At 47.8% G+C, this 19,072-nt stretch overlaps 2 protein-coding genes and 1 long non-coding RNA gene across 3 annotated transcripts; 2 read left to right on the top strand and 1 right to left on the bottom strand.

Annotated features, from left to right (window-relative positions):
- The first annotated feature begins 832 nt into the window (after positions 1-832).
- Positions 833-4,285, top strand: LOC127143352 (uncharacterized). Its single transcript, XR_007814703.1, has 3 exons — positions 833-968; positions 1,395-1,646; positions 4,165-4,285. It is a non-coding gene; the product is annotated as an uncharacterized LOC127143352 (long non-coding RNA).
- si:dkey-23o4.6 (retinol dehydrogenase 13) lies at positions 938-5,093 on the bottom strand. The gene is made up of 7 exons (XM_018678784.2): positions 4,163-5,093; positions 2,831-2,965; positions 2,362-2,553; positions 2,063-2,224; positions 1,867-1,986; positions 1,420-1,624; positions 938-1,075 (listed from the first exon to the last, which is right to left on the bottom strand). Exons 1-7 carry the CDS (start codon positions 4,305-4,307, stop codon positions 970-972), a joined length of 1,065 nt encoding a protein of 354 aa, XP_018534300.1. The 5' UTR covers positions 4,308-5,093; the 3' UTR covers positions 938-969.
- A 191-nt stretch (positions 5,094-5,284) lies between these two features.
- pogzb (pogo transposable element derived with ZNF domain b) lies at positions 5,285-18,180 on the top strand. Its single transcript, XM_051076308.1, is given in 20 exon segments — positions 5,285-5,423; positions 6,178-6,296; positions 6,372-6,452; positions 6,554-6,756; positions 7,156-7,249; positions 7,349-7,531; positions 7,614-7,730; positions 7,905-8,109; positions 8,199-8,350; positions 8,544-8,644; positions 8,723-8,869; positions 9,193-9,327; positions 9,400-9,602; positions 9,692-9,841; positions 10,157-10,216; positions 10,708-10,820; positions 13,326-13,609; positions 13,611-14,976; positions 15,097-15,133; positions 15,325-18,180. Coding segments are annotated over 19 exon segments (5,580 nt in total). The 5' UTR covers positions 5,285-5,423; positions 6,178-6,181; the 3' UTR covers positions 17,159-18,180.
- Positions 18,181-19,072: the final 892 nt, after the last annotated feature.

The raw sequence follows: 19,072 nt of genomic DNA, 5'->3' as shown, positions 1-19,072 counted from the left end.
TTGAAATGATTGATCGGTAATTAGTTTGATCAGTCTGATCAGACGAGAGAACGATTCTCAGAAACATGTGTCTGTTTTATTATCGTCAGTAACAACAGAGCTGAGGTCAGATTCAGACTGAAGTGACAGAAATAAAACTCTGTGTTAGAAAGTGAAGCAGCTGCAACTCTGTGCTGACTGTGGAACAGCTGACACACACACCTGTCTGCTGACACACACACCTTCTGCTGACACACACACCTTCTGCTGACACACACACCTACTGACAACTACACACAACAGCTTCTATTACAACTGATTTAACTGCAGGGAGAATTAATGTGAGACATTTAAAGACAGAAAAATCATTTATCCATTTATTATGTTTCTCCAAAACTAACATCAAGGAAATATCAGGGGACATTAAATGAACATTAAAATAAACAGGAAGTGATGGAGGAAACTGTTGGCGTTTGAAACTTTATCTTTAAAATAAAACAACATTCGATCCAACCTCACACACATAAAGGTCAAAGGTCACAGTAAAACAACACCCTCCAGGCACCATGTTCTCAGTCCACACAAACGTTTCCTCTACAACAAACTGTGTTTAAAAACTGTGTCTAAAACTTCATCTCATATATATATATATATGTGTGTGTGTGATAAAATTTTAGTTCCGTGTTTTTATGGGAAAAAACTAATTCCTAAAAAAACATCCTAAACTTGTGATTGTCTCATAACTAACTGTGACTTGCTGACACTAACAGATTAAACTGTTGATTATTAAAGTTAATATTTCTGTTGCTCCCGCCCTGAACTCAGAGAGGCCTCTGATTGGCTCTCACCAGCTGTCAATCACAGTGTTTATCTCACTGACGCTTGATGTCGTCTCTTCTTCTGTCTGACCTGACGGGAGCTCAGTCATCTGAAGATCCTTCACTTCCTGTTTCTCTGCTGTATACAGACATCAGAGTCAGAGGTCAGAGGTCAGCACATGTCCTTTAATCCGACCAATCGGGCGCTCTCCTCCCACAGCTTCCTCGCCACCGCGTCGTCCTGTCCCTCTGGAGCTGTTTCCTTCTCTGCACAGTCACTGAGGATAAAGAAAGACAGCCAAATGCTAACAGCTAAATGTCTTTGCTAAATGCTAACAGCTAAATGTGACTAGCTAAATACTAACAGCAAAATGTCCTTGCTAAATGCTAACAGCTAAATGTGACTAGCTAAATACTAACAGCTAAATGCTAACAGCTAATTGTTACTAGCTAAATTCTACTAGTTAAATGCTAACAGTTAAATTTCATTGTTATAAATGCTGGTAGGACCAAACCTTTAGTGTCAGTGCTGAAAATAAACATGGACAGCTAAATGCTAACAGCTAAATCTCACCAGGTGTGTTTTTGTGTTTCCAGACTCCGCCCCCCCTCAGCCTCCTACCTGAAGTATCGCCCGGATTGTCCCTCCAGACCAGGTGTCACAGCGCAGTAAACAGTGGTCTGACAGCCCTGAGTGGGAGTCTTCATGAGCAGCAGGGAGGGGAGGCTCAGCAGCGCCCCCAGCAGGGGGAGCCAGCCCTGAACGTGACGACCCAGTTCGGTCCAGATCACACCCGGGTGGAGACAGAACGTGGTCACTCCAGAACCTGGTACAGGACAGGTACAGAGGTAGGAACAGGTTTACTGCTGAGGTTTAGAAACCAGGAAGTAAGTTAGCATGTTAGCAAGGGTTTTATAGAAGAGCTCAGAGCTAAATGAAATGCTCAGTTGGAAGCTTAGTGGTGGAGACATTGCCGTCATGTGACCGTGGTGTAGTTGGTTTATAGCCTAACATTAGCTTCTTACTTCTGGAGGTTGGATTTAGGCTTCAACATTGTAAAAAATGAACCTGCGAGTCGTCGGGCAAGTTCTCTGGTGAACAGGATGTTGGCCAGTTTGCTCTGTCGGTAACTCTCCAGAGAACTGTATGGACGCCTGCTGAAGAACAGGTCATCAAAGTCGATACGACCTGAAGAAACAACAAAGAAACACGTTAAACACCTGGAGAAACAAACCAAACTACCATCAGACGTCAGAGGTCATACCCCCGCGGTGCGCAATGGAGGATACGTTGACCACTCGGCTGGGGGCGGAGCTCTTCAACTTCGGCAGCAGCAGATTGGTCAGCAGGAAGTGACCCAGGTGATTGACGGCCAGCTGAGTCTCAAAACCGTCTTCTGTCAGCCATTTTGGACACATCATCACTCCTACAGGCAGACAGGTGAGAGAGAGACACAGGTGAAGAGACAGACAGGTGAGAGGACAGACAGGTGTACAGACGGACAGGTGAGCAGATGGACAGGTGAGCAGACGGACAGGTGAGCAGACAGACAGGTGGACTCACCTGCATTGTTGATCAGGATGTCCAGTCTGTCTTCACTGTCCAGGAAGTCTTTAGCGAACTGTTGGACAGAGTACATGGAGGCGAGGTCCAGGTGTCTGATCACCACGTTACCGTTTCCTGTCGTCCGCCGGATCTCCTCCGCCGCCCGCTCCGCCCGGGTCAGGTCCCTGCACGCCATCACCACCCGGGCCCCTGGTCAACAACACAAACACATCCTCTAACCCTGAAGAACAGTGAATCAAACACACCCAGTCACCAGGAGGATTGTTCCAGTGACCCGGGTGGTGATGGAGGGTGCGTTTGATTCCACAGACACAGTCAGTCTTAAATTCCTGTAATCGGCTCAGATGGCTTCAGCCTCTCTGACCTCTGACCCCTGTGAGTGTGTAAGGTGAGCTACATTACATTAACAAAGGCGTGTGTCCTCACAACATGACTACCACACAATGACACACAAACACCACCTGACCTCTGCGTGCCAGGTCTCGACTCGTCTCTTTGCCGATGCCGGTGTTTGCTCCGGTGATCAGAACCGTCTTCCCATCCAGACGAACCGAACAACGACACACTCCACCTGCAATCCACCTCCTCAACACCGCCATACCTGCACACACACACACACAGACAGCAGCTGTTACCATAGAAACAACAGACATACAGTTTATCTGCTGTGGATGTTCGACTCTACGCTGACGATGCTGTTGTTTATCTCAAAGACGCGGTTTCATCTCTGTTTGTCTACAACAGAAACTAAATTATCAAAATGTCTTCAGCTCAGTCATAATAAGTTTATTTTGCAATATGAATATTAAATCTCTATTCCTGCTCCTTGGAGTCCAGTCCTGCACAGAACAGAGATGTCAGCTGGTTTTATCACAGCTTTTATTAAGTGTGATATCACAGGCTGCTGTGGACAGTAGCTACGTAACTATGACACAGGAAGACTGCAGCACCTATAAATATCAAAATATTTAGTTTGAGACTCTCAAAAGGAGAAAGGTTTAATATCCTGCTTTAATGTTACAAATAGGAATTTAATGTTCTTTCAGTTTTCTCTTTTATAGATTGTGAAAAATGTAAAGTTCAGTTTATCAGACTGTGGCTCTTTAGATCTCACATCGATGTCTGGCTCCTGAATCAAATCAAATCGTATCAGTTTGTGATATCGACAAACATCATATCGTAATGAAACTTGTGATTTCCACTGCTACTGAAAAGTAAAGTAGATAAAAAGAACTGAATTTCATCAGAGTGTAAAGAGCTGAATCAGGAGAAAAGAGGAATGTTGAGTTAATAACAGTCAATCCTCTGATAATCAGCTGCAGGAGCTTTAACTCTGAACACTCAGTTTCTCATGTTTCAGTTTTTACCTCTGACCTGAGGTTTTACAGCTGAAACAGCTGGAGAGCTATTAACTTCATTATCAATACATCTGCAGAATTATTTAATTATCCACTGATTTATGATACAGTGAATAAAATGTTAGAAAATAGTAGAATATTCCTAAATTAACAAATTCAAACAGTCAAAACACAGACACATTGAGTTCACTGTCAGAGAATCAGAAAATATTCTGAGAAACATCTAACTAAACAATCCTGTTTTATTTTTTATTCTGCAGCTTTGTTCTTTTAATTCTGTTCATAATCCAATTGATTTGGAATTTGTAGTTTACTGTTGGTTTTAACCACATTGTACCTCTGTAGTTTTGATCATGTATGTTGTTATTAGTTCCTTGTTAAACTGTTTGCAGCAGTGAATTAGCTCCTGAACACAGTAATGAATCAGAGATGAATCTTACAGATCACAGCGAGTCCCAGTACAGCTCCACATCTCAGCAGCAGACCCCCCCGGCCCTCCTCCCCCGGCTCCGTCTCCGGGTCCGACCCCCCGCTGCCCCCAGGCCACGGGAGCACCAGAAAACCTCCCGGAGCTGCAGCTCTCATCCCTGCAGGTCTGAACAGACTGAAGAGAGACGAGCTGAGCTGAGCCGGGACAGGACGGGGGTGGGGGGGCAGATTAACAGATTAGAGCATTATCCAGAACAGAGCTGCTCTGGGATCAGTCAGACACAGGAAGGATCACTGTCCACTGAAAACCACACATCTCCACCAGGAAACAAGAAAAACCTTTTAAACCCCTGAGGCTGAAGGATGGATTACTATTGTTATTATTGTTATTATTATTATCCTTTTTATTCCTTTAAATCACAGGAAGTTATTTTTCTGTGCCCCCCCGAACTGATACTGACCCAGTCATTATTTAATAAACTGATAAAATAAAGGAGACTTCTTTTTAACTCATTCATAGTACTTCTGCTTATTATAATTATTTTGAAAAATACTTTGGTGTGAATCTGTTTGGGTTTTCAGTGTTGGTTTGACAGAACAAGACTTTAAAAAACTTCCGGAATGAAACGACTGATCGATTAATTGTAAAAATAATCAACAAATTAATCGATAAAGATAAATTCTTATAATTTCCTGTGTGGGAGCAGAGCGCTGTGTTCAGTCGATGAACAGCAGCGTTGCTTTAAACTTTATTTCACAGTAGAAACAGTAGAGTCCTGTCTTTATTCACTTTGTTGTTTTTTTATTTCAAACGTTTTTCTTTTGTTTTTTTCAGCTTCTGTCTGTGACGTCAGAGTCTGTAGCCCCGCCCCGCCCCAAAACAACAAAAACAAAATGGCGTCCTGCCCTCAGAATGGTGCGTTGTTTTGGCACCTCTCGGCCCCCGTGCTGACTTCTTGTTGTGTTTCTTAGTGCGTCAGTCCGGTTCTCCGGAGTCACCGCGGCCGCTGAGCAGCGTTTTACCGCTTCCAGCCTGAAAACCCGCAAAGGACCACACTTCAGGTCCTCCAGAAAAATTTACACCGACCAATGAGAGGCAGCGCGGTCTAAAGGGGAAGTGACGTAGAGCCGGTGTGGGCCAATCCGCGGCCTCTGACACGAAAAGTAAGAGGAAGTCCCGCCCCCGCCTCCCGTCGAACCGGAGCCCGCCTGGAGAAGAACCGTGAGGACTGTTCCGTGCTCCGCTGTCCTGTTCCGCGGCTCCAGCAGCAGGTAAGACAGGCCCGGACCACACCGGCTGCCGAGTTAGCATGTAGACGCGTCCCGCGTGCGCAGCGGAGCCGCTTAGGAAGCGCTCGGTGTGTTGCAGCTAGCTGGTGGCGGAGGGGCGGTGCAGACAGGCAGTAAAACAAACGCACCGCGGAGCTCAGTGTGTGCGGCGGCGGGCTGAGCTGGGTTCAGTCCGGGTCTCAGGGCACAGAGACCCGGGTCCAGCTCGTACTGGTCTAACTGGAGGGGGTCTGCTGGCTCTTTATCCACCGGGACTGGAAGTCTCCTCCCGCCGGGACAAAGACGCTTCACCCGGGTGTAGAGACACAGAGAGCCCGGGGAGTAGCGCCCCCTGCGGCCGCAGCCCGACACTACACACCTGTCCGAGCCCGTCACCGCTGTTCACTGATGTTTGGATAAAACTTTATTCACAACAGCTACAGGAAACAAAACCGTTTCTCCACGTTTTAATGTTTATCTGATTCATGTTGATTAGAAGCGAAATGAAAATAAAAACCGTTCAAACAGAATGTTTCAGGTTCATCACAACATGGATCCACAGAGAAACTGACTGAAGTTTGTTTTGAGTGATGATGAGATAATCAATGATTCAGGTTTAATCAGAAACTGATCACTGTGATAATCAATAGTTCTAGTCCAGATCATCCTCAATGGTTTTTCTGACATATTAAACATTTCCTGGTGTTTTAAAGTCGTTAATGTGATTTAATGAACCTGGATGTTTCTGTTTCCATAGCAACATGGATACAGAACTGTTCATGGAGTGTGAGGAGGAGGAGCTGGAGCCATGGCAACAGGTGGATGACAGCGTGGAGGAAGACGAGATGGACTTCACCGACACCTACGGAGAGCCAGGTGAGACACACACACACACACACACACACACACACACACACGGCCTCCTGTAAACTAACTCCTGTCTCTCTCCAGTTGAAGATTCTCCGTCTCCTCTTCCTGCCTGTGAGACTCCACCCCCCAAAACTCCGCCCCCCGTCACGCCTGCTCCGTCAGGTATCTGCTCCACCCTGTCTGTGTCCAGGTGTTGTCTCCTCACCTGTCCGGGGTCATGACCTGTGTCTCTGCTCTCTCTCTCTCTCTCTCTCTCTCCTCAGCGATGCCTCCTCCTCCTCCTCCCCCCTCTGTCACCTCCTCCTCTCTCCCCCGCCTCACCGCCCCCTCCTCACCTGCCGTCTCGGCCCCACCCCTCATGGCTCAAGCTCAGCCTCTCATCCTGACGCAGACAGCAGGAGGGACGTTTCTCCTCCCAGCAGCCCCTGGGACAGGAAACGCCCAGCCCATCCTACTCACCACCCAGGTACACAAAACAAACGCACCCTCTGAGATCTGTGTGGATGCCGTAGGTAACGTAGCTGCACATCACGGTGACGCACAGCTGTGATTGGTCGGCTCGTACCTGTCTCTCATTGGTCAGTCAGAGTAAACTCCTCCTTCCTCTGCCTCAATCAGTTCAGAGGTCGTTCACTACCATCACCATCAGCGCCACCTGGTGTTCAGGTGGTGTAACAACACAGACTCGTCCACAGAGGAACAAACCAAGCTGAGAGGTGGTCGTACATGTACTAGTGTTAGAAGTAATCTGAGTAGGAGTACCTCAGTACCTTCAGGGAGTCTTCAGTTACGCAGGTATCTTGTTTTATTGTTGTTGTTGTTTTGTTTGGCGTTGTGATGTCACTGTGATGTCATGTACTCGCAGGGGTTCCCGGTGCAGACGGTGATGAAGCCTGGTACTCCTCTGCTCCTGAACCTGCAGCCGGGTCAGACGGTCCAGCCGCTCACCCTGATCCAGTGTAAGACCCTCCCCACTCTATCAAATGATAATCAATAACAAATCTGATCAGATGATTGATCCCAGCTGATCTGATCAGCTCTGTTTCCCGCCCACGCAGCCTCGTCCTTGGGTCAGTTGGTACGTCCCAGTGTGGGTGTGTCCCCCGTCCTCCCCCAGGGTCAGACTGTCCAGACCAGACCGTGCCCCACCCCTTCCAGAGGCCCTGCCCATCCCGGCTCCGCCTTCACTGCCATGCAGCTGCCCGCCACGCTGACGATCCGCACCAGCACTCCAGGACCCGGTCAGTGCTCTGGACTCAGTGGGAGCAGGATCGGATCAGCGCTGATCAGACCGATCAATTGACGTATTGATCTGTTTTACAGTTAACCTCCAGATGACCCAGGTGGGCAGAGCCAACCTGAAGCTGGCAGGTTCTCCTGCCCTCCCCTCTGGGTCGGCCAATGGAGTCACCAGAGTCACAACGTTCAGCAGCAGCAAGAGTACGACAACAATCCACACCAGAACCACTTTAAGACCAGAACCACTCTAACTCTGGTTCTGGTCCACACCTGTTCACTCACCTGTGGCAGCTCAGGAGTCTTGTTAGCATTGGTTTACCTGAGTCTCACCTGTTGTCCACATGAACAGTTTCTGTCTCTCACCTGGTCCCTCAGCTCCTGGCTCCACCCCCTCCATCACCTCCCCCGGTGTGACCTCAGCGCCGACCTCCGACCCCCCCCGGGTGGTGATGAGCGTGGAGGAGTTCTACTACGGAACGTTTGAAGGTGACCTGAGTCTGAGGAAACCACAGCCTCTGGGAATCAAGACCTCCACCTTCACCTGCCAGATCTGCACACACCTGGCTGAGAACAACCTGAGGTGGGAGCACCTGAACACCTGGACTCACCTGGACTGTCTGGGGGCAGGTGTGGCAGTCTGTGATTTAACCTGTGATTGTGTGTGTGCAGGTTGATGCAGCACATGCTCCAGCACTCGGAGCTGATTGGAGGAGGAGGCGGCGATGAGAGGAAGTGCTGCAGATTCTGTTACCGACAGTTCTCGTCTCCGGCTCAGTTGCAGACCCACCAGGAGCAGGTGCATGGCCCCGCCTTCTCCTCCAGTAAGAACCACACCTGATCACACACCTGACAGATAGAACAGGTCTGTTTCTGGACTTGACTCTGGACTCACCTGTCTTGACTAGAGGCTTGACTGGAGAGTTGTTGGTATTCACTCAGGTCTTACCTGTCTAAACTCTGGACTCACCTCACTTGACTCGGATCTTACCTGTCACCGGTCTGTCTCTGTCTCAGGTATGTGTCGTATTTGTGAGTGGGCGTTTGAGAACGAGCCGGCCTTCCTGAACCACATGAAGTCCAACCACAAACCGGGAGAGATGCCCTACATCTGTCAGGTGAGTCTGACCTCTGACCTGTGACCTCCCTCACTGTTTGTCTTCGGGCTTCATTGTTAACTCAGGTGTGTCTCACAGGTGTGTTCGTACCGGTCGTCCTTCTACTCAGACGTCCTGCAGCACTTTGCCAGCTTCCACAGAGACTCTCGCTTCCTGCTGTGTGTTTTCTGCCTGAAGGTGACGAGGAACCCCATCAGCTACCAGCAGCACCTGCTGAGACACCAGGTAACACACCTGACCACCACCAGATAACACACCTACACCTGGTAACACACCTACACCTGGTAACACACCTACATCAGGTAACACACCTACACCTGGTAACACACCTACATCAGGTAACACACCTACATCAGGTAACACACTAACTAAACACTACACAGTAACACACCTACAGTAACACACACAGGTAAAAAAAAAAAAAAAAACAACACCAGGTAACAACAACAGGTAACACACACCGTACTATACACCAGGTGACACCACCAGGTACACCCAGGTGAGAACCAGCAGCCCTGATATTCACACCTGGTCTCTCTCTGCCTCAGATCAACCAGGCCTTCCACTGTAACCGGTGTCGTCTTCAGTTTGTTTTCCTCAAAGACAAAATGCAACACAAACTGGAAAATCACCGCAGCTTCCGTCGACCCGCTCAGCTGGAGGGACTGCCGCCGGGGTCAAAGGTCAGCTCATTACCAGTCTGTTATTACTGACCTGGACCCGCTCAGATCTCATCATTGAACCTGTGTCTCCAGGTGACCATCAGGACCTATGGGAAGCTCAAGCCTCTGATGACATCAGCAGGTGGGCGGCTCCTCCAGACCCCATCCTCGCTCATCCAGCCGATCCACATCAAGACGGAGCTGCTGAAGTCTCAGGTCCAGAGAAACTCTGCCCTCCCCAAGTGCCCCCGTCCCTCCACCAAGAGACCGGTCAGCCGCAGAGTCCACGTCAACAGGTGAGACAGGGTCCAGGTGAAGCTGAGTCCAGGTGAGTCTCCTCTCAGTGACTGGTCAGGTGTGTTTCAGGTGTGTGTTTTCTCCTCAGGACCTGGTCACCTGACGGAGACCAGTTGGTGTGTCTGGAGTGTGGAACCGAAGCCTCCGACTTCTCGGCTCATTACCCGACTCACGTCCACTGTCTGCTGTGTCCGTACAGCAGCTGCTGCTCCAGAGCCTACGCTGCCCACATGATACAGTAAGAACAGTACACACGGTACTGCAGTAATACTCAGAGTACTGCAGTATTCCTGGCTCACACAGTAACACCTTAAGTTAAAAAATAAATAAATTGAACAAAAAAGAAACATCTGAGATTTTTTCAGTGAAGGTTTTAATGAAGAATCAATGTCATTTCAGTATTTTCCGAATAAAACTCGTTTATTTACAAATTTTCTGTTGAAATAAAACTTTATTTCTGCTTGTTTGATGATCAATAACTGTGATTGATAACTGATTGGTAACTGTGATCAATAACTCTGATTGGTAACTGTCTCTGTTGTGTTTCTTTCAGTCATCACGTGCCGCGCTCCAAAGACAAAACTCTTCCTCTGCACAAACACCCTCCTCCATGGTGAGAGTCATTGATCACTTATTGATCTGATCAGGTTTAAACTCTGGAGTAACAGATGCATCGTCCCTTTAATTATTGACCTCAGATGTTTTTATTTACTCATGTTTTTACTGACAGTAAATAAATAAACGCCTCAGACCGCTGCAGTGACAGAGTCTGACCTGCAGGCAGCGCTCTCCAACAGGAGATTTACATTCTTCCTCTTGAACAGAAGTGACGACCGAGTTTGATGGAACCTGTTGAACTCAGCTCCTACTGAGCACGCTCACTGACTCTGAGGATTATGGGAAATCTGGAGACTTTTAATGATCTGAGATACAAAACAACAAACGACAAACATGTTAACGTAAAAACTTAAAATTAATCTGACTGATCGATCCAATGTTTAGCTGTGATGTAATCTATTACAGATGTACTGTGTTCCTGCTGCAGTGTCAGAGTCTGACCTGCAGGTGGCACTCTCCCTCATGTTTCTCTCTCTGCTCATTCAGCCGGTTCCTGCTCCTCTGCTCCGACTGTGACTTCAGGCCTCAGTCGGCTGATCAGATGGCCGATCACCTGCTGACCAACCCGGAGCACCACAGCGCCACCTGTCGCACCCGGAGTAAGACACACACACACACGCTCTGACAGACCACAGTTCCTGATCTCTGAACAGACGAGTGTGGGTTCAGGATCTGCAGAGCTCTGACTCTGATCTCTAACATCACATCCTCAGATTTTTCTCTGACTTTCTGAACAAAACGAAGGACTGAGCGATATGAACCTCCTCTACACAAGAACCCAGTCAGAGAGGATGGAGAGAGAACATCTACAATATTGTTATGAGGATATGAGAGTTTTATGTAGGTGTTCCTCGTCGGCTCCTGCTCCTTCTCTCACTGCACCTCTTATATTTACTGCGTCACTCAAACGCACCACATATAGATGAATTGTGTGTCTGTCGTTAGTGTCGTGCTGCAGGTGAAGGTGTCAGAATAAGGATCAGTTATTAGTGAGTTAAATCCTCCTCTCTCTCTCTTACTCTCACCTCAACATGGTACTGTCGCTTCCTCCACTTCCTGTGCCCATCATTTCAAAATAAAAGCCCTCTGCAGAGTCGTGTAATTTTAACTTCATAACATTAAACAGCAGAAACTCTCCAGTAGTTTCCTCTTCACCTGTGCAGCTCTCAACAGGTAGAACTCACCTGACACCTGAGCTGAAAGCTGAGTCTCTCTGTTTTCATCAGGTCTCTGCTCCATCACTGTTCAACTGCGGTTCAGTCATTTTCAAACAAGATCTGGTTTTGAGTCGAATCAGGATCTTCCAACAGATGAATCAAACAGCCACAGTTCAGACACAGACTCGTTCATCTCTTCAGGTTCTCTCCTGTCAGTCAGATCCTCAGGTCACAGTTTCACTGTCCAGAGGAAATATTTCATCCAGGATCTAACATAAAGTCCTCTTCAGTCACAGCAGACCAGACCAGGAATTCAAGGACCGTTCCACTGTTATTAATAATCAGAAAGAGTTTTACTTGGATGGATCCATGTCCAAGAGTTTATTTGTACAGCAGCAGTGATACAGAGTTTTACACAGGAGTTAAATCAACAACAACAGACACCAGATAAAAACATGATGATCCATCAGTTTTATGAAGTGATTTAAGGGAGAAAAAGATGAATAAACGCGAAGGACAAAGTGAATTTCTGCAGAGCTGATAAAAGCTGTGAAAGGTCAGGTCTCAGCTTTTTTTCTGCTCGTTTCGTAAGTAAAATCTCAGCTGTTGGATGAATTTTTCTGCATCATCTCCTCTTAAATCAAACCTCTCCTCAGGGACGACTGGAGGTTTCCACAGATCTGTTTCCCTCCCGATTGCTCCACAGCTCGGACGGCGTCCAGCTTGCAGCTGCCGGCCGAGCCAAAGTAAATAAAACTGACCTGGTTCTCGCTCGTCAACTCCAGGACGCCATGGAAACAAAGGACGTGTAAACAGCAGAGGGACGGCGTCGTATCTGGAACAATGTGTTTATACACGAAGACGTCTGCCAAAGTAACTGACTCAACAAATCACTTAGAGGAGCTCTACACCCACTGTCTGTCATCTCCTCCTCCTGTAGGTCACAGGATCCACAGTCAGAGGCAGAATAAACACCTCACACTCCCAGAACAACAACTCCAGACTCTTCTGATTTATTCTCTCCAAACAATCATCCCTTCATCAGTAAATCTCTGATCGTGGTTCTGGCTTCATCACATGCAGGACTCAGTTCCAGCTCCGTCTGTTTACCCTCCAGTTCTCACACAGTTTCACTCCAACATATCACAGAGCCGCTGATCCCAGATACCGGTCCTCCAGACCTCAGAACAAGGTCTGCTGCTTGTTTACAGCTGAAAGTAGGACTCATGATGACCAAGCTCTTTTCTGTTCAGGGTCTGGATCCAGCTGCTGCAGCTGTTCATGGGGTCAAACTCATCCTGGCTGTCAGGAGTATTGACCTCCTCAGACCTTTTTGGTGAAGTAGTCCCAGAAATCTTTCCTCCCTCCTCAGGAGGTGGTGTTTGACCTGTTCGGTTTGTGATCCATCAGTGAACCCAAAGAAAAAGAAGAGGAGGGTAAACAGCAGTCTACTCAGATCCTGACCCGGGTGTGAAAGCCCCTTAAGTTTAAATTTATGCATTAATTAGATTAAAACAGTTCAGATGCTGCCACACTTGTTACTTAGAAACTTACATACACTTTAGTCTTTATTGAGACTTAGTGACTCTGTGGTTTAAATATTTATTCAGGTGCGTTTTTTTTGTTTTTGTTTTTGTTACTGAATTTACAACTGAAATTCTCTGTAAACCTGGTTTTGAAAAATGTTAGATAAATGAAGCTTTACTTTCTTACTTAGTTACTTCCAGTAGATCTTTGGCTCTATTGGAGGCAACAGGATGAGACAGACGTAGCTAAAGGAACATGGTTATCAATAATTAGAATGAACATGCTGATCTGTTGTCTTTGAAAGTTACTGATCATTCAAATTAACGGTGAAGTTGTGGGTTATGGTCCATTAGTCTAGAACTTATATAAAATTTCTTTTTTCAGATATTAACAGAAGTTTTTTTTTCTGCTTCTTTTTAGCGTACACTGAACCTGACATCCAGTTCTGCCACGATGAAGAGCAGCAACCCTCAGAAGAGAAGGAACCAGACCAGGACAAGAACTTGCCTGATCCGTCCTGGAGGTCTGCAGATTGTTGGAAACAGCCGACAGAGAACGACTGTGCCAAGTCCACCATTGCCCCGTTCATGCAGGACAGCGGGCCTCGTCACTACCTGGCCAGGAACAGCGACGCCATCGACTTCTTCAACCTGCTCTTCCCAGGAGCGCTGGTGGAGCTGATAACCAACGAAACCAACGCCCATCGCCAAAACCTGCCAGTTCCTGGGTTTCGGTTACCCAGACTGGGTCCCTGTCACCACACATGAGATCAAAGGTTTCATCGGTCTGGTCATTCTGATGGGGATCCAGAACCTGCCCGACCCATCACACTACTGGTCCTGGAGTCATTACGACAACAGCTACACCTTCTACAGAGCCATGAGCTTCAAACGTTTCAAGCAGATTGCTACCAACATCCGTATGGGCAGCTTCGCCACAGATGAGCATCGAGGAACCAGCAACCCACGGGACTCGCTGCACATCTTCAGACCGATGCTGGACATCCTGGGTGGAGCCATGTGGACCACTTATGAACCGAACTGTTGTCTGACCATCGACAGGGCGCTGCTGCCCAGCCTGGAGGAGGAGAGCTGCCGTGCTAAAGGCAACCCAAAAACCCAGCCTCAGGTGTGGCTGCTCTGTGACTCCAAGTCAGGCTACTGCCATCGCCTCTTCATCCAGGTGGGGGAGAAGGTGGGCCAGGAGCCGGGCTTCACTGTGGTGCCAGAGCTGGTGAAGGGTCTGGAGGACAAACACCACCAGCTCTACCTGGCCAGCTCCCTAACTTCTGTCCCACTCATGCAGAAGCTTCTGGACCAGGGCATCTATGCCTCCAGCTCCTTTCCTCCACCCAACCCCATCCTGCCCAGAGAGCTGTGGGAGGAGGGCCAGCTGGAGAAACCTGGGGACTTCCTGCAGAGGCAGTTTGGACCCCTGCTGGCCACCCGCTGGAGGGACACCAAAGAGATGGGCTGCCTCTCGACTAATGCAGCTCCCGGTGAATCGGACACTGTTTGGAGGAGATCTCAGACGAAAGTGGGTGGATTGGACCCCATCAGTCGCCCCATGGCTTTCCGCCTCCTGCAGGAGAACATGCGAGGAGTCGACATCTGCAAGCAGCTGCTGGCCTGCAACCCACTCGGAGGAGTCCCCCAGGACAGACACTGGCGCAGCCTCTTCTGGTTTCTGGTCAACCTGAGCATTGTTAACGCCTTCATTGTCCTGCGGGAGAGTCGCAAAGAGAACCCACCTGCCTGGGTCCAAGACGGCCTTTTTATTCAGGTCAACTTCCGCAAGCGTCTGGGAAACCAGCTCGCCAAGTGTGCCCAGAAATACTTTGAGACCATGGAGATTGCCAGTTCCCGAGGGATGAGGGTGGAGGTGGCAGATGAACCAGTTAAACAAAGACACAGGATGGCAAAGATCAGTGCCATCTCCAAGAGGTGCAGGAACTGCAATATGAAGAGCATCCGCCATGAGAGCGTGTACGGTTGCATCACCTGTAAGGCCAACCTCTGCAAACAGCCGTGCTGCTTCTGGGAGTTTCATGGCCTGTCACCTCTAAACAAAGGTCAGTATTTTATTTTCAGTTAATTTGAAAATATCCTGTTCAGTCCTTTAACCAAGAAATCGATTTATTACTGTTAAACTCTGCATAATTAAAGATTCGCGCTTGATGTTTCTTTAACAGGATCAACCAAAGTTGGATTTCTCAAAGACAGAGTAAGGTAAAGATTTCACTAATTTTCACGAATTTCTACTAATTTGTTCACATAGAAACATTTTACAGTGACTATTTTGTCTGACTGTTTATATATGGAATTTATTTTTCATCCTCTTAGTTTTGTTAGAATATGTTGTTGTGCTCTTGTCTTGGGAATAATATTGACAAATGTGCATTTGATTCTTTGTGCCGCAGTGGAGCCATCGAGGTGGAGGAGGTTGACGACAACATGGACGAGGCAATGGCCCCAGTGGAGGACATGGACTTTTCTGATGATGAGAGAATGGATGATCTGGATGACATTGATGAAGAAACTGAGGTTATTCAGGAAGAATTTAGACAAGAAATTAAACGCCCAGTGTCTCATCTGCCGTCAATGACAAACAGCCACGCCCAACCAGCAGCCATCTTGTCAGCCTCTAAAGAGCGTGATGATTTCCTCACCGCCCGTCAGCTGAGAATTGCCTTGTTCGCTCTATGTGACGGACTCCGCCAAGCCTCAAGGGTCTTTTCAACCGACACCCAGCTCATCCGGATGTGGCTGAAAGAGGCTAAGAAGCGTTTGAGGTACACTGAGCAGGAACAGAAGGTCCACAGCGACGGCAGGGATCGCATGGTGGCCTGGGTGCTCTCCATGCGTGAGCAGCAGCTTCCGATCACAGAGAGCAACCTCTTCCACAAAGCCTCCACCCTGAAGAAGAAGGGAGGTTTCAGCGACTCGTTCCGCATCTCCTACGACTGGGCGGTGAGCTTCATGCTGCAGCAGCGGCTGGGCATACGGACTGTCGGCACAGCAGCTACACTGACTCGAACCTTGCCGGCTTCTATGGAGGCCAAAGTCAAGACTTTCAGGGAGTTTACCCAGAAGATCATCCAGGTTCACAAGCTGCCAGAAAATGCTGTAGGTGCAATGGACGAGCTGTGTCTCTTTGTGGATTTGAGGTTAGTCCAGGACAAGTCTCGGCGCTCAGAGGCCCTGGAGCTCACTGGGTCTTTACCTCTCGTCACTGTGTACCTGACAATGCTGGTAGATGGTACCATGCTGCCGTCTCTGGTGCTTGTGAACAGGCAGCTGGCTGGTAAAATCCTGCCGCAGTTCATCCTGCTGGAGGCCCGGCCAGAGAGTCTCTTAGTAGAAGAAGCCTTGGATCTGTGGACTAACAAGGTCTGGCTAAAGCATGTGTGCGGTCTTGCTCAGCCCAGTAAATCAATGCTGATCTCAGACCGACACCGGGAGCACATGGGGGATCAGTTCCTTACCTCCATCAGTGGGTCCGGTACTCTCCCAGCAGTGATTCCAGGAGGTTGCTCCTTCTGTCTTCAGCCTCTGGAGGTTTGTGTGAAGCCGGTTCTGCAGCGTTTCATTCTGTTGCGTTGGGCAAAGTTCACCGCCGGAAACCCGAAGCAGCTGGAGGAGACGTCACCTCACCGGCTACAAGCAAATGTGGCCCAGCTGCTGTTTGACTGGGTGGTCGAGGCCCTGACACATTTAAACAAACTCCCGCAGCTTCTGAAGACGTCATTTAGACTGACGGGTCTTCTTCTGAAAGAGGAGGTGGAGAAGGAGGAGGAGGGGACAACAAGTGCGAAACCAGAGGAGATCCAGTTGGACCTCCTCAGGACCCTGACGGAGACTCTGCTGGGTGCTGAAGCTCTGGAAACCAGTTCTCCTGATCTGCTGGAGCTTGAAGACGAAGAGGAACAAGAGGGAGGTCTAGGACCGGAGACATCAGAGGAGAAACAGGAGGTGAAGGAAGAAACAGAGAAGGAGGTGAAAGAGGACAAGAAGGAGGAGTGTAGGCAAGAGGACCTGGAGAAGGACACAAAAGAGGAGGTGACAACAGTGGACGAGGACAGTGAGGATGAAGGGAAAGAGACAGTGGAGGACAGAAAGGAGATGAACAAGGAGAGACGAGAGACCAGGATCGTGATCGGAGAAGAAGTCGGGGACGAGTGGAAGATAAAGAGCAGGACAGAAGGAGTAGAGGCTGATAGAGAGGAGGAGGAGGACGGGATGGACAAGAGCTGAGCAGATGATGAAGACCTGAACAAAGGTCTGTAAAGGACTGAGTGGACTCTGAGAACCACAGCTGTGGTGGTTCAGGCGTGGACATGTTGGGGTGGAACAACAAGCAGCAACCGGCCCAGCTCAGCGTGACAGGCTGGGACACCTGTCAATCAAAGGAAACCCCACCCACAAACACACCTGTCTTCATGTGGACTCTGGTCTGCTACAGGTGTATCACAGGAGTACAGACCAGGTGAACTGGACTACAGAATCGGTCCCAGTGGAAGGTCGACATGAAAGGAACTGCAGCTGAGCTGGTTGTTGCTTGATTGGACGATACTCGTGTCACATTGACAGAAACCAGAGGCAGGAACACACCACAGAGTCCAATTATAATCCTGATCCAGTCTCTGACATTTATGAACTGTCGTGTTTCTGTTGTAGATTTTTACGTATGAAACAAACTGAAGACTAGCTGGAGTTAAAGACGTCAGTGTTTCTAAAGTATTTTTAAGGTGTGGTGGTGTTTTCCTGCCTCAACCTTCGAGCTGAGGGAATGTGAAAGCTCCGCCTCCAGAGCAGCCAATCAGCCAATCAGTTTCTACGTCCGTCTGTCTCTGACAGGAACATGTTCAAACCTGCTGAGGGTTATTCGATGTTTCCCATCATGGCATTTGATGAGGAACCTGGTTATTAAAGAGACTAACAGAGACCCTGTTACAGTCTCAGCTTCTCTGTGTGTCAGGAGTTTGATTCCAGGTGTGATGTCTGTTACCTGTCAGTATCAGATGACGACAGAGAAGAGCTCTGGAAGCTGACTGGCTGATCTGGAACATGTGGACGATGCGGTGCTTAATCCTGATTTAAAGCTTCATGTGACCTGGACCTGGACCTGGACCTGATCCTCTTCCTGTTTTTATTTCCTTCCAGCTGATGATGAAGATGATGAATTTGATTTCAACAGATTTTACATTTCGTTGTTTTGGTGCTGATGTACAGAAAATTTAGATTCTGTTCCTCAGAATAAAATAAAATAACAAACATCTTCAGATCTGGATTCTTCTGTTTTAGTTAGGGTTAGAGTTAGGGACTGGGAGGAGGTGGGACAGAGATGAGAGACAAAAGTTCAGTTGTTTTACAGATAATTAAAGGTTCAACCCTCACACATCATTATGGACATTTTTGTCCATTTAGGCAAATTTTTCCTCTAAATTTTTCCTCGTCATTTTGGCTGCATTACTGCACATGGTACAGTTTCTTGACAAATTTTAGAATTAAAAGTTTAATTTTTTAAATAGATCAATAGACCACTAAAAATGACTCTTAAGTCATTAGAGAACAAAAATGTCCACTTCCAAAAACATTACAGATGAATATTGTTGCTGCTGTTTACCTGCTCTGCCTGGAGTTTGACTCTGAGTTTGACTCTGAGCTCAGGATGTTTTGAAAAGATAAAATGAAGAGATAAAGAAGGAATGAACCTGCAGCTTCAGTCAGAGATGGTCTTACATAAAGAAGGACGTGTTTGTTTTCAACATGAATTTACTCATCTCTTCATCTGTAAATGATTCAATTCAGCTTCTGTGAAACAAACAAACTTTATTCATGTTTCCTCTGTTTTCTCTCTCTGTCCAAAAGAAAAGTTATTTGTGATAAACTGAGGATGAGATTATTGAAATATTACAACCAACCACTCACCTATTCACCTGCAGGTGTTTGGACTGTGGAGGTGTAATTGTAAATTTCTTTATCTGTAACCATTTCTAACGTCAAGACCATTTACGTATTTACATTCCCATCAAGATGTAAATTCTGTAGGATACCCCAAGTGTGACAGATCACCCCAGGGGTGGGGTGCCAAAGGGCAACAAGATCAAGGAGACTTTGTTCACCTTGAGGGGCATTCCTCAGGTATAAAGGTCTAGATGTCCCTAT

This window comes from Lates calcarifer, linkage group LG15 (assembly GCF_001640805.2).
Source record: "Lates calcarifer isolate ASB-BC8 linkage group LG15, TLL_Latcal_v3, whole genome shotgun sequence".
Classification (NCBI taxonomy): Eukaryota; Metazoa; Chordata; class Actinopteri; family Centropomidae; genus Lates; species Lates calcarifer.
Note: the sequence above shows the minus strand (reverse complement) of the source record. Positions and strands in the feature narration are given on the sequence as shown.